This window comes from Paramisgurnus dabryanus, chromosome 15, assembly GCF_030506205.2.
Source record: "Paramisgurnus dabryanus chromosome 15, PD_genome_1.1, whole genome shotgun sequence".
NCBI classification, from domain to species: domain Eukaryota; kingdom Metazoa; phylum Chordata; class Actinopteri; order Cypriniformes; family Cobitidae; genus Paramisgurnus; species Paramisgurnus dabryanus.
Window position 1 is genome coordinate 6,002,670 of NC_133351.1, and position 15,723 is coordinate 6,018,392.

Sequence of the window (15,723 nt, forward strand, 5' to 3'; positions counted from 1 at the left end):
GGAGGGTGGAGCGTAGATGCGAGTAAGTTCCAATCCAATCAAATCACAGTGGAAACGCAAGCCACGCCCTGTATTTTCCTCATATGATGGCCGTTTCATAATCCGAAGGCTGTAGCCTCCGTTGGTCGCTTTTCCAGTCTGCTACGTCATCAAGACGGTCTTATTTCAGAATATTAACATTATAAAGTTCATTTTTATTCTTTATTAATCGTAAATTGTTGTAATATGCTTATGATTTTCGAATGCTTAAATCGCCAGGCTTAATGACGAGTGCAGCCTGCATACAGTATGCGACCACCGGAGGTTGCAGCCTTCGGATTGAAAAACGGTCACGAATACAATATTCCGTTGTACTCGAAATACATACGTAATAAGTTACGTAAGTAAAATCGATCGCGGCTTCCTGTTTACAGTAAGTTTAACTTTAAGCTATTACACAGTAAATTCAGTACTTTTATATAGATGTAGATTTTATTTATCTTTAAGAAATGACGTAAAATCAACTGTCACATCTCTGTGGTGCACAGAAACTTTCATTTCTGATCTAAACCTTGATTTGAGACATCATATTTTTAACAAGCAACACACACTTTTACAACATGACACTCTAATGTGTTCCTTTTAAATATGGCTTTTAATGATCTGGAGCTTTGCTCTGAAATCATAGTTGCTTCTTATGTTGTTTTTTTTCATATTTTTTATGCTTCTCCATCTGTGTATCTATGATTTAAGCTACTAAAGATCTTTCATAGCCATTTGTTCCTAAGCCATCATTGAGTGATTTGTTTCTTTTTAGTAGCATAAAACTTCTCTCGGGTAGTCATATCCTATTTTTTTGTAATTACATTTTTCCCTAAAGTCCACAGGTTGTCCGTTATCTCTCGCTGTTTATCTCTGTCTCTCAGCATGATGTTTTTGCTTTTGGATGGCATTTGAAGTTAGAAATAGTTCAAATGTGAAAAACACATCTCGAGACCCCTGTGCACTTTGAAAAGCAAGAACATGTTTTATGCTAATGGCTCCACTTGTTCTTGGTTTGTGTCATTTGTTGAGGTGCGTTAACTGTAGTTGCAGGTGGTCTGCGCTGACTGTGGACCTGTGAAAATTGACCGTTGTGGGTTTAAATAAATGCCATTTTTAATCTTTTTTTTTTATTTTTATTACCAGGACAGCCCCATGAGTTTGCGGCCCCAGGCGACACAAAAACTAGTACATTACAAAATTAATAGATCTGTGGATTTTAGCTGCTTTCAGTTTATTCTTGACATTAAGCTTTATTCTACATTTAAATAGGTAAATAAGATCCATATCACACTCATTGAGAATTTAACTCATTTACTCACTTCAGTGCACATATCAAAAAAGTTTATAACATGGAACATAACATTGTTTCATGCAGTTTTTTGTCAAAGCTAATTATTACAGTAGCCCTATTTCAACAACAACAGCCATCTTAATAATTGGCAAACATTAGGCTAGCTTCTAATAAGACAGAATAGGTTTTTAGATTTCGCAAGAGCAGTGAAATCAGGTGTATGTTTGTCAGCACGATACGCATACAGTGGTGCAAATGAACTGTTACTCGTTTAAATTGCATTATTGTGTGAGAACGACGCTTTGAATTTTGGAAAAACGGCAGTTTCATTTATTAAGACATGTAACGTAAATGTCATTGTTGATAAGGAAGTCATAATTGAGCAGACTTATCAGACAACAATTGTCGGAAAAGGCAGTGTTTTAAAGCTGGAAATACAACAAATAAAGTTAAAACAGCCATAGAGTCCGGTCTCTTAACTCACCACAGTCAGCTATCGCGTCTTGAGAAGCGGGCGCGAGCGGGGGAGGCGATCGCGTTGAACTTGTGGACCAAAGCGTGAATATAAACACGTGACACAGCACAGCTGCTCGCACCAGTCAGGTGACTCGCGCTCTGCAGCTCATGCTGTATGAAACAGACGCACGCGCATCAACTCGTAACTGTAGGGCCCGTTGTCTAACTTTCTAAATTTATTCTAGAGATGTCTTTTTTACAGACTACATAAAGGGACGGATCAAATTATCTTGGGGGCCGGGTCTGACCCGCGGGCCGCCAATTGAATAGCCCTGGTATAAACACTTGCCTAATTTAGGTCATCTTTTGGCGGACCACTGGGGGGGTTTGGCGGACCACTAGTGGTCCGCGGACCACACTTTGAGAATTACTGCTATAGGGTGATATAGTATTCTGTATACATATAGTATATTTAATGGACATTCTTTTTATGTTTTTAAATTAGCATACACATTAAACAATGTAAAGCAGAACATACCTTTACTTTGAGATTGCTTTTCCTCCTCTGCTTTTATCTTTATTTTTCTTCAGCTCTTGAAAGTTACCATATTGATGCCATAGTTTGCCTACCACCGCAACCTCACTAAAATAAGTCTTGTTTTTATCTTTGTTGAAAGATGAAACGTAAACATTTCATTTCTAAGCATGCGCAATTTGACACACACACACCCACAAGCGCAATTGCGTGATTGCAGGGTATATGCAGGAATCATAGAGATGAATTTGCTACCTTTTTTACCACCTCCACAATATTTTTACTACCAACACGGGGGGTGTGGGAGGGGTATAAGGTATAAGTGTGACACTGTCACACCCATCATACATATTAGGTACACTAATGTTTAATTGTGATCATTAAGTGTTGTCGTTGTCAATCATGTTTTGTTTTTTGTAGTGTTGAGTTTCAGTTGTCCTTATCTTAACCCTAGCCCTTGAGTTATCCTAACAATAGCTGTTAGCACAGGGGTGCAAACTCATCAACTCGAATCAAACTCGTGTACAATTTCGTCGACGTACAAATCTTATTAAAGATAGAAAAGTGATTTAAAGTTAGTTAAGAGCAGTGAGAAATTTTGTCTCAATGCTGTTTGATTAATATGAGTGACAGACAGGAGCAAAATTACGTAACTTCCCCTTTAAGACCAAAGTCCGGATCTAATATACTGTTACACATGCGTTTTCTCTTTTAGCCGTTTACTTTCTCATAAGACTTAAATCAGAGTAAATTCAGAGTACTTAAGTATTTTTACTTTCTACATATAAGTAAATTTTTAATTAATTGTATTTTATTAGTGTTTTTCTTTGGAAAACATACATTTCAAAACATATGATCATAATTAAACATTAAACATCTAGTAATTTTTTGTACTTTTTACTTTAATTTTTATATAATTAGGTATTAAATCAATTTTAATATGCAATATAAAATGAATACACAGTATGATTTTATGCTTTAGAATGACGTGAACATTTTTTAGTAAAGTAAAGTACATTTTTTCCCAAGACAAACACTCTGATAAAGCACAGATGCTTGGAAAATGTAACTAAAATACTTAGTATAGTATATACACCAGGGTTTTTCAAACTTTTTTTGTGTGTGGACCACTATTTGTTATCAAGAATTTTCGCGGACCACCTAATAATATTCATAATAAAATATGTCTACACAAAGTCCTGAATTTATCTGCACTTCTAAATATGCTTACTAGCACTAAAACTATAACTGGTCATCACATCAGTACAACAGCTTCTTAAAACTTATTCTTAAAAAATATATATTTTTCTTAATAAAATATATTCCTTTATCTTTTATTTTGCCTTTACACGGACCACCTGCAGTACCATCACGGACCACTAGTGGTCCGCGGACCACAGTTTGGCAATGGCCGGTATACACCTCTGCCTAAATTGTCGTGTTTATGAGGTATGAGGATGCTTGCAAAGACGGGAATTTTGACACGTGTGTCTATTTAAGGCTAATATAGTGCCAAAAATACTCACAAGCTCAATGGTGAGCTTAACTGCTGTGCTTAAATACTTGTACATGTTTAGCTTTTGTGACCACGCCCACAGCAACGTGACGTGGGCACGTAACCTCGAATGAGAAAATACTACGCGTTAAGTGTGTGCACTCAATCTGCACAGACTGCTTAAACTTTGGCAGCGAGATCCTGTTAGCACCGTATATATTTTTAAACTATGCTAGATGAAGTTAAAACATGGAGACAGAAATATTAAGCAAAAAAATTGTACTACCAAGTCAAATTGCGTTTCAAGGGCCTTAATTTTGGTCGATTCTTTTTACCTTTTACTACCGTATGGACACCCTCAATTAACATTATGCAGTTTAGCCCACTTTGCTTCTATTTTGTTATGTTTTCTGTCTTTATTTATACTGATGCTTTGTATTTATTGTCATTTTACAATCGACTGTTGTGTGGAGAGTTTATCCTGTTATTAAATCCCTGTGGGGTTTTTCACCTACCGTTTTTGTGATCCCTACGTTAATCAATAAGGTCCCTGCGCATGCGGCCTGTATTGCCTCCTCGACAAGCCTTTGCTGTTTGTGTAATAAATTATTTTTATGCTTGGTGGGTGTAAATGGTGGGTGTTGTCATAGTGCCTTTATTGCCTGTTGGATGGGCCTGGGCGGCCCTTAAAATCACTATTACTAATTACTATTATTATGTCTGATTAAAAAATAAATGCATTGGCTTATAATGCATGCATTATAACATAATAGCATAAATGGTCATGGGTTACATGTTTAAATGCATTCATCTGTCTGCTGTCTGTTACGCAAGAAATTATTTTGCAGTAGTCTTCTTGAACAAAAAAGGAAGTCTTGAGCTATGATTATTAATAGCATTGTTATACAAGTACAGTATATTATATTTAAAAAACAATTTTTGAGAGCTGATGCAGAGGAAAGCATTTATTAAAACATTTTAGTCAATTTACACAAAGCAATCATACAACCGTATAAAAAAAATGTCAATCCAATTTGTTATGATGTGAGTGAGCAGTGAATGTATCCTTGCTATTGTCCCAAATAACTTTTACTTGAAATACAATTTTTAAACATTGTTAAGTTAGAAAGGCTGGCATGAAAAGCCTAAATTGATACATTGGTATCAATGGTCTGGTGGTCTCACAGACATGGCTTAGCTAAAGGCAAGCAAAAACCGAGACGTTGATGGCTAACTATAGACCTAATATAGTCCGGCTATGAGTAACCCACTTCTATCCTAAATAACCTTAAATTGGGTTACATGCAATTTTTGCCAAAATAACTTGAAGATGATATTCCAACATGTAAGCAAAGTCAACAAAGGTTCAAGGTGTTTGCTTTTATTTGTTACGCATCGTCTATTAGACTTTCACTGGCAGCCCAAATTTAGCCTTGTTTTAGTCAAAAAATGCTTGCTTAAGATGTTTAAGCATCTTTAATAAAAATACCTAAAAGATGTGTGCATCCTGAGACAATTCAATGGCACTGGGTTATTTTTTCATCTGTCAAGTTATTTTTAGTTGAGACAGCTCAAACATCTGTTTTAGTCCAGGACTAGGCTAAAGCCTTGTCTGTGAAACCAGGGGAAATAATTTTTTTGCATTGCCTAAACTCTCTCTGAACCCCCACCCCTTATTTCCCTTTTCACCCGCTATCTCTTCCTGCTGTGTAGAGTTTGCTAACTTACTTTCTGTGTTGAAGTAACTGTGATGTGTTTCAGGAAATCAGATTCTTTTTCATATCCACCCATGACGGTTGTGTGTCAATAGGGCGCTTCATTTCGACTGTCAGTAAGTAAGAACACAACTGTTTTATGTGTTTTATTACTTTTTTAATGAGCATAATGATTTAGTTTTATTGTTTATCTTTACAGTGTTATTCTAAAAGTGTAGTCGTATTGAGGGTTTCATTTTCATTTTTTTTATGCTAAATTTGAAAGCATGGTATACCTTGCTTAAGGCTTGAAATAACCCAGCATAGGTTTATCTTTTATACAACTGTTAGCTTTATCCAAATTGGACGACACGACAGTTTGCATGACTTTAAAAAAATGTTCAAAATTGAATACTTCACCATCATTTACTGTCATACCAACACGACAGGAGATCTTAGGCAGAACGGCTGAGCTGCTTTTTCTGTACAACGATAACAAACAGCACATTTAAAAAGGACAAAATAGTATGTGCATAGGTTTTAAAGCTTATACTTATTCAAGTATTGTTTATCGCGTGCACATTAAATGTGTGCTTGTTTAAAATCTTGTTGTCATCGTAATGATTAGGGTTCAGTTTAGTGATGACACATTTTCCATAAATTAAAAAAAACATGAGAATGTGCTCAAGTGATTTTAGTACTAAAGGTTTGGAACAACATGAGAATGAGTAACAGATGACAAAATTTTATTTTTTGTGAACAACTACACGTCGCCACATAAATGGAAAGAAGAAGTGTCACAATTTTTGGGTTTACTATTCTAATAATATAAAACTGGAAGCTTCCTGTAAGCTAAAATAATGACGCCTTGCTCACCACTTCATGTCACCTTAGACCTAGAGGTGTAAACATATCTCTGTGTGGGCAACTTATTTTTTTTTTTTAAGATGAAGCAATAAATGTAGCTGGAGCAACTATAGCAACCACTCCTCTTCTCTAAAACGTGTCATCGACTTCTGCTAAAACATCTCATCTGCAGTTTTATGAAGTTAACACTTTTTTTTAACGCCTTGCTGTTGCAAAACTGCACAGAGATAGCAACAGTACATCATATCTAGAGATCATTGGTAAACAGCTAGCAGTAGCAAGTTTCAAAATAATAATAAAAAAACATACATTTTCTTATTTGCATTTCAGGGATGGAAATTAACCTTTTTGTCTACCGGCCACTGTGGCAGCCACTATCTTAGGGATGCACCGATAGGATTTTTTTGGGCCGATACCGATTTAAACAGACAACTTCTGGCCGATACCGATGCCGATACCGATATTAAACACTTGTATAGAATACTATACAGCTGGTCTATAAGCTAGTTTATGTCTGCATCAAATTATTTTTACTGAACATGGATTGGATCTTATTAACATTTAACTGACCAACATAATAAGAGAAGCACAAATTAAGCAAAAACAATTATAATAAGACATGACAACCTTAAAAGGTGTTTTTTGCTACTCAGCATTTATTTTATTAACAACATTAACTCATTTTTTACATACAATGGATTTCTTTATGCAGTTAATTAATAAACAATCGGTATCGGCCTGTCTCGTGCTATTGCCGATATGCCGATGGTTTCAAATTCATCAAAAATCGGCCGATAAATATCGGCGGCCGATACATCGGTGCATCACTATTTTTATCTGACAATGTGTAACTGCATTTGAAAATTAATACTACATGATCTACAATACTTAAGCAGTTTATTAAATCTCAAGTCTTAATGAAATACTGACATTTTCTCTTTCTCTCTTTAAAACACACAAACCAACTGATATACATTTCATTAAAGGTTTTAGGTTGTTAGTCCCATGGCCTCATACACACTGCAAACTTTCAAAAGTGGCAACCGCATGCGGGAGTGAATCCCCTAAAAATTAGTTTCATGTCTGTACGAAACAAGACTCACTCCCGAAAATGTGATGATTGACACAGAGATAACCATTTCTTTTCACTTATCACTCACAGCTTTGACCAGAATCATTTAACAGCGTTATGTTTTGCAATTGACATCTGTCTTGGCATTGTACATTGTACGCTTTTTTGTGTGCTGTCTTGCAGTGTTGCCAGGTCCATGTCTTATTTGTACGTACATACTGTTAAGGCTTTTGGCTGATGGTGTTATTAAAGTGGGAAGGTGCTAGTCCCAATATTTTGATCTTTGAGATAAACCATTTGTATTTATTATTGGATTTTTCTTATTCGCTGTTTTTCATGCAAGATCTGGCAACACTAGTCGGCAAACGTTCGTGCCTCATTTTCTGCACCCTGAATACAGAATACTTTTTCCCCTTCTAGGAATTTATTTTTTCAGAAGAGAGACCTGTCATGTCCGTGATGCACGTTTAAACACTTTATTAACTACTAGTTGTTCAGTTGGGTTATGTACACACTATGCAGAGTTTCTGTAAATGCGGTTGTCACTACCTGCATTTTGCGGGAGTTAAATCAGTGGTAGAATGCGGTTGTCAGTCCCCAAATTACTGAATTGTGTGTGTACAGAACAGGATTAAGCATTAAAAAGTGAACTGACAACTGAATTAATATACAGTGTGAACGGGACCATTGAAACTATTCGTTGCGTGAATGACATACAGAGCAGAACATTGTCAGACTTGTCTCATCGTAAACTAACCAAACGTGGGACTTCCCATTGTCTGCTTTTCTTCATCGTTCTTTAAAAAAAAAATTTGGACCTTCGGTGACCTGCAGTGCCTCTGCAGATGACTTAACGCCTACGATGTAACGCCACATTTTTTGAAGGTGTGACTCTTCTAAAAATGTACGGGTGAAACAGTATGCTATTTTTATTTATCCGCCACGGTGGCCGGTAGGTCAAGCGAGTTTACCCGGCATGACACAAAATCTAGTGCTAATTTCCATCCCTTTTGCATTTAAGTGTTGGTGCTGAATGTGGTTGTTTGGGAAACTAAAATGAAACTAAAAACAGAATAATTCTGTTTCACTTTAGGAAATGTTGCTGTCAATTTGCCTGAGGGGGCTTCTCTTGTTGTTGGTAGGAAAACATGGTAGGTATGATTTACTACTGGATTTGTTTTGAAGATTATTTTAGTCCTTATCTGAAGGACCGTGATGAGTTGCCTTGCATGCTACGGTCTACACAAGTAGCTGTCTACTTAGGCAGCATCCTAAATGAGACCGATCCCAGTTAGTCCACAGTAATAAGGTCAATTTTTGAAATTGATATAGTACATCATTACAAAAAATGATTTATGGTTTGTTATGACAATATTTGGCCGAGATACAACTATTTGAAAATCTGAGGGTGCAAAAATATTTAAATGAGTTCAAAATCAACTTTAAAGTTGTCCAAATGAAGTCCTTAGCAACACATATTACATTATAATGATATATTTTTTATATTTTAATTTGGAAATTTACAAAATATCTTCATTAAACGTGATCTTTACTTAATATCCTAATGATTTCTGGTATAAAAAATGTATCATTTTGACTCATACAATGTATTGTTGCCTATTGGTGCAAATATACATACTATAATATGTTACTTCTGACTGGTTATGTGTTTCAGGGTCACATTTGCAGCTTACATAGCACCAACTCCATATATTATACAAACAGCAATCATGCAAAATACATTTCAGTGCTTACTATTAGCATGCTGCTAAGCTAACATGGTATCCTCTAAAAAGCTTAAAAAAGCTCCCCTTACGAAAATTGACCATGTTTTTGTAGTAAAAGTGTTGTAACCATGTTTTTTGGTGTGTGTAGTCTATAGATTACTATCATACTATCATGGTTTCACTACACTAAACGTGGTTTAACTATCGTTGTCAAAAGTATAGTAATTTTGTGGTTACCATGGTTTAACTACAGAACCATGTTTTTATGGTTTCCAATGTAGTAAAACCATGGTTTGTTTTCGTAAGGGTCAGTTGATAAAGCATTGTATTAAGTAAGGAATAATTGATGACGGGCCGTTGAATTATCGAAAATAATGCACATCCATCCAAGGTGTTAATGTTCCACGACACAAAGCGGCGTTACAACACAGGTGTGCATTAGGGCTGGGCAAAAAAATAGATTTTTCGATTAATCTTTTTTTTTACGTGGTCGATTCAAAATCTATTTTTAAAGGCCACGAATCGTTTTTTTTTTTTTCATATTTATTTATGCAAACATTGAATGTAAGATAAACGTTAATCTAATTATAAGTCTTCTCCACCAGACCGTTCTGACTTTTTTCAGCATACATTTTTCATCTTGCATTAAATTTTATTGTATTTAACATAATTGTATGCATTTGAAAATTAGAGATGGGTTCTGTTTTAGGGCGTTTTCACATTAGCACTTTTGGTGCGCACCCGGGTTCGATTGACATCAGAGTTCGGTACATTTGGATGATGTGATCGCTGTCTTCCGAACTCGGGTGCGCACCCGCGAAACGTACTCGAGTCCGCTTAAAAAGGGTGGTCTGGGGTTCGTTTCATGTGAACTCCAGATCGGTTCGCTGCTAATGTGAGCGCGATCGTACCAAATCGCGGAAGTGAACCGCTGTTAATTACGTATTATATGGAATGTCCCACCAAAACCGACGTGTGTGTTTGTGTGCGTGCACTTACCTTGACAACAAAATGCATAGAATGCTTGCTTGAGTTTTGTTCTTATTTTTTTAAACCTTTGGTTTTGTTTTCAAAGAAAAAATACAGAAACGCACTTGTGTCTGTCTGCCCCAAACATACTAAAGTCGTTTCGATGACAACGCAGTCTGTCCGCCGACGTCAATTTTTGCGGAGGCATTCAGAAATCATCTCTCTGCTTGCAGTTAGTCAATCACACTTGTCGTCTTCTCGTTTACAGCGGTTGCCAAGCAACATGAGAACGCGCCGGCTGCAGCTTGATGATGCAAGCGTACCGCGGTTCGGATGCAAAAATAATATGCGAACACAGTCCATGGGGGGCATGGGGAGGGGGGAGCAATCGAACTCTGGTTCGGACCAGGCAATCGCACCAAATGTGAAACCGTCCTTAATGTACCCAAGTGTACCTAAAATAAAAGAGTTTAATATACAGGTTTGTGGCTTTTAATTTGTTTTTATTAATTACCCTTGTAAACTTATGTTCAATGTTCTTTTTTTAGAAATATAGTATTTGTATTAAACCTATATTCATTGAGATGAACTGAGAATCGGGTATAAAAATCGTTCCGAGAATCGGAATCAAACCGAGAATCGAAATCGAATCGATACCTTGTGAATCGAAATCGAATCGATCTGAAACATCTGAATCGATATAGCCAGCCCTAGTGTGCATCATTTTCAAATCATTCATAGGACCTGAGTCAATTATTTCACTTATACCACAGTTACCACAGACATTGCTTTGGTGGTTATTTTAAGTCATTTGACAGGTTAGGTGTGCCTTTATTAAAATATAATGCATACCCTTTGAAAATTTTTCAACCAATCAGAATAAAGCATTCAACAGCCCGTGGTATAACAGCAAATAAAGATACTGTGTTCGATCCCCAGGCAACACACATGCTCATACAATGTATAGCTTAAGTACGCTTTAAGTCGCTTCAGATAAAGTCTCTGCCAAATGCATAGATGTAATGTAAATGCCAAATTATAGCGCACAGATTTTGGGTAAAAATTTTGTTCAGTTTCTTTTTTATTAAAAAAATCTTAATTTTATTTATATAATTATTATTTGTCACTTCATCTGCCACACTGATAGGATTTTTCTCTGTCATTGAGCTTGTGGCAAACCATGGATGCACACTGCCTGCAGAAAAAATTTAATGGTCCCTAGCTTTTGAAAAGGTCCTTTATGTGCCATTTTGGTACAAATATGTATACATTTTAGAACATTGGAATTACTAATATGCACTCTTTGGTATCCATATGTACCTATAAGGTATACGCTCTAAAACATTTTTGGTTGTTTCAACCCATAGTTGGCTGAATTATGGACAAACCTGACTGTTGGGTAATAAATAACCATTTGCTGGCTTGTTTCTATGCGTTGAATTTGGGTTGAAAAAAACTAAACTGTCAGGTTTTTCCATATTTCACTCAACTATATGGGTTAAAACCAAGTTTAAGTTAATACGTAAGTGATTTAAACTGCAATTTAGTGATGTTGAACAGCAATGCTGTCACTAGGGTCGAGCTGGGTGGGCATGGTTTTAGCACCCACCCACCTCTGCTATACCCACGTCCTGCCTCTAAACCCATTTTCGGATATCCGCGAGTGATGCACAGTGACATGCGGCCAAGATGGCGAATGACAGAAACCTATGGGTGATGCCACGGACCCTACGTCTATCTTTTTTAACAGTCTATGGTTAAAACCCAACATTTTTAGAGTGTGCTAATATAAAATTTTTATGTGCAAAGATGTGGGTACTGCTCCAGTAACATCTAGGGACCATTTTTATTCTGACAGTGTATAAAATTTGATCAGTATGTCAATGTTATTGGATGTTGAATCATGCAAACAAAATAAATGAACCTAAATGTTAAAACTGTTTCTTGTAGCATACTCTCAGGAGCAGTGCTTAAAAGGTTCAGTAAACACATGTGATGACTGCATCAAATCTGGACCTGGCTGTGCCTGGTGTACAGACTTGGTAAGTTGTGCTTTAAAAAGCAGTAGATATTACAGTGCAGATGTTATTTGAAGTGTTCGGTGAGACATTTAATTTAAATTAAGGGGACTATTTAAAGTTTTGACTTGTTCGAACCCTAACGTTTGTTTCCTCTTAACATTTCACTCCATCCTGTTTAAACCACAGAATTTCACCAAGACTGGAGAGCAGGAAACAGTACGGTGCAACACTGTTATCGAGCTTAAAGATAAAGGATGCAAGGGTATAAAAGACCCTATGAATAAATTAAAGAAAATTGAGGACAAGCCCCTGACTGATGGTGTTAAGCCAGTGCAAATCCAACCACAAAATATAGAGCTGAATCTTAGACCTGGTATGTTTCATACTTAGAAACAAAACCTGTGAAACAAAACTAACCTTTGCACTTGTTTGTTTTATAAAGAATGTTGGATGTGTTGCTTTCTCAGGGAAACCCTATACATTTCAGCTGGAATTTAAACAAGCAGAAGGCTATCCAGTGGATCTTTACTACCTGATGGATCTCTCCTACTCTATGAAAGATGATCTGGAGAATGTTAAAAACTTGGGAATAGTTTTACTCGAAGAGCTTAAGAGAATCACTGGCAATGCCAGAATAGGTGAGAAATGATGGTAAGGTGCCTTGCTCAAGGCACAGTTTCAAGCCCGACCATAACCACTAGGCTACAACTACAACTGTGACCTACCCCTTTTAAGTCTCAATGAGCATGATATAAAATAACAACGATTTACAACCATAAATATTGTAAGTCAAACAGGTTCAAAGTGCCCTTTCCGAAAATTACCCTCACTGTTTAAAGAAAACTACGAATTTAGTCAAATAATGTCTAAATATTTTTCAAATGATGTTCAAATACACTGTCAAAAAAAATACAAAACTTTACTTTTTCTATCACTGGGGTGGTACCCTCAAATGTTTCATTTTTGTACAACACAGTGGCTTTGTTTAAATGCTCAAAATTGTGTCAATCCGACTGAATTAATACAATTGAAGGTTACGACAATACAGTTTATATGCACCCTAAACATTTCAATCTGATTAAAATGTTCGTTTACATGTACATTGTATAGAATCCGAACCGAATGTCTGCGCAAGCGCACTGCCAGGGTTGCCAGCTTCGTGTATGAAAACCATCCAAATGGACTTTGAAAACTAGCCCAAAAGCATCCTAATGACTATTCACAGCCCAAATACCAATAAATCCTTTCATCTTTAACCCGCAGAAAAAAAACACGTAAACAGTAGCCAAATCTGAACTCGAAAATAAGCAGAGCATCCAATTCACGTTTTCCATTCCTTTGGTGTGTAAGTGTGTATTAGTACATGTTAACGATATGCAAAAGGTACAAACCCCAATGTAAACGATGACGCGAGTTATCGTCTCCAACGTAAATCTCTTCTAGGACTACAACGAACACATGTATTGTAGGCAACAGTTAGATTCCTGGGATTGGAATACCGACATTAATTCCTCCTGCTTTGACTCTCAGCTTGTAAGTTAACTCCTGTTTGCATTGCATTGTGACCGAATCTTTCAAACATGGTAAGGAGCGTCACATTTCTGGCTGACGTCAGAGGTATTCAGACCAATCACAATGTACAGATTAGCTGGACAATCAGGGACACGGTGCTTTTCAGATCGATGAGTTTTGTACAAAATCAAAGCGTTTCAGAAAGGCAGGAGCTACAAAAATGTACAGTATGTGAAAATTATTGTTTTTTTAACCATAAACCATGTGAACACATTGGGCCCTATCTTGCACCCAGCGCAATTGACTTTGTCAGTGACGCATGTATCATTCGTATTTTGCACCGGCGCACAGCGGGTTTTTCCCTCCACAGATGCACGTCGGCAAACTAGGGAATGAACTTGCGCTCCCTGGGCGGTTCAGCACAAAAAAGGAGGCGTGTTCCGGCGTGAACCATCCCTGATGCTATTTTGCAGTTTCAAAAAACAATTGCGCCACTGTCCAAAAAAAACTAGTTTAAAGTCAGTGGCGCGTTGCGCGTGGTTCATTATGCTATTTTAAGGGCGCATGCTTGACCATAATGTATAGCGTGCACAACGCGCGCACACTTTGCTTATCTAATCACAGATGTTAACAGTTATTTTTGCAAATCATAAATTGTTACAATAAAAAATATTAACTCTTTCATCGCCAGCATTTTTCATGATTTTCACAAAACTTGAATGCCCTCCAGAAAATGCTCCTTTTTAAATATATAAACATATAATATATAAAATAAAAGAACAGACCCTCTGCTTTCAAACAAAAAAATCTGTTTTATCCTACCTTCATGTGTTCTGTTTTTATCACCTCTCAAATATGTGTAGGTTTCATCAAAAACAGCAAATTTTGAGCAAAAAGCTGAGATAATTCCATTTTTGTGAAGGACTTTTGATAGAGATCAGACGCAGAGCGATCTTTAAAACATACACGGACATACAGCTGTTTGCCCTAGGGCAATACTTCGGGTTTTTATAAGTAGTGGAAGTGCGGTATTGCAGATTGACGAGATATCTCGTCAATGGCGGGGAAAGAGTTAACACATGAGATAAGGGGAATCATAGTGGTGAGCATCGTGGTGATAGTTTTTATTTATTATGTGGCTGCGTAAAAAAATTCTCATGCAAATAACGATTAAAATATTTTCATACGTTTGTTGTGTGGCTGTATTACGTTTATTTTATGTAAATAATAATTAAAATGTTTTCATAAGAAACCTTAATGTATATGAACTTGATTTGGAAGTGTTCTTTGGGGTTGGACCTTGCTTGCGTTTCTTGGGTCCGATTTCAAAGCCCCCAAACCCTTTCAGCGGTGAGGGTGGACGCAGATCTGTGTAGAGGCAGATCCACCTCCTGTTACACAGCGTGCCCGATTTATGCTGGCAAGCTTGGGATTCCCCCGTCTCCTGACATCATTGTAGCGCTTGGCGCAACGATGGGGATGCCAGCTGAAGAGACAAATGTGGCTATTTCCTCTCACGCCTGTTTAACCGACGCTGATTTGGGCGGGTTTCTCCCATCCCCATACAAAACAACTTCTCTGTCTTTAACTGCTCTTACAAGAACGTGGGTCTCCTCGGCTGTAAACCGCTCCTGGCGTACGCCTGGTAAATCCGTCATAATAATAGCAACCCGCCATGGAACTTGCGCCCTTGCGTTTAAAGGGAATGTTGGATAGCGTTCTGATTGGTTTATTTGACGTTACGCCCAAACCACACCTATGAATAATGAACCTACTTAAGACCAACCCCTTATTAATTTGCGCCCGGCGCAAGAGTTATTTCTCCAGCCGGGAAAAAGCAACAGCGCCCAAGATCCGCCCACAAAGTCACTTGCGCATTGCGCTTCGCACTTGCGTTTCAGATCGTTAAAATAGGGCACATTGTATTATACCAAATACACAAAATACATTTTTTAGCAATGAAATAGGTGCTCTTTAAGAAGTTTTCAGATAAAGGCAATGAAAACATAATTTTCAAAAGACACAACACTATTTATTGCTTTATGTAGCCTAATATTATG

The 15,723-nt window shown here is 37.0% G+C and overlaps 1 protein-coding gene across 3 annotated transcripts in view; it reads left to right on the forward strand.

Annotated features, from left to right (window-relative positions):
- The first annotated feature begins 297 nt into the window (after positions 1–297).
- itgb2 (integrin, beta 2) overlaps positions 298–15,723 on the forward strand; it is a 29,976-nt gene continuing 14,550 nt past the window's right edge. Inside the window, exons 1-6 of one of the 3 annotated variants that reach the window (XM_065252254.2) lie at positions 298–412; positions 5,563–5,632; positions 8,528–8,585; positions 12,081–12,172; positions 12,338–12,524; positions 12,619–12,789. In XM_065252254.2, coding sequence (XP_065108326.1) covers positions 8,531–8,585; positions 12,081–12,172; positions 12,338–12,524; positions 12,619–12,789 — 505 coding nt within the window. In that variant the 5' untranslated portion in view covers positions 298–412; positions 5,563–5,632; positions 8,528–8,530. Of the gene's footprint in view, positions 413–5,550; positions 5,637–8,527; positions 8,586–12,080; positions 12,173–12,337; positions 12,525–12,618; positions 12,790–15,723 lie in introns of those variants that run through there. The other 2 variants (XM_065252255.2, XM_073811930.1) reach the window with 2 other exon arrangements.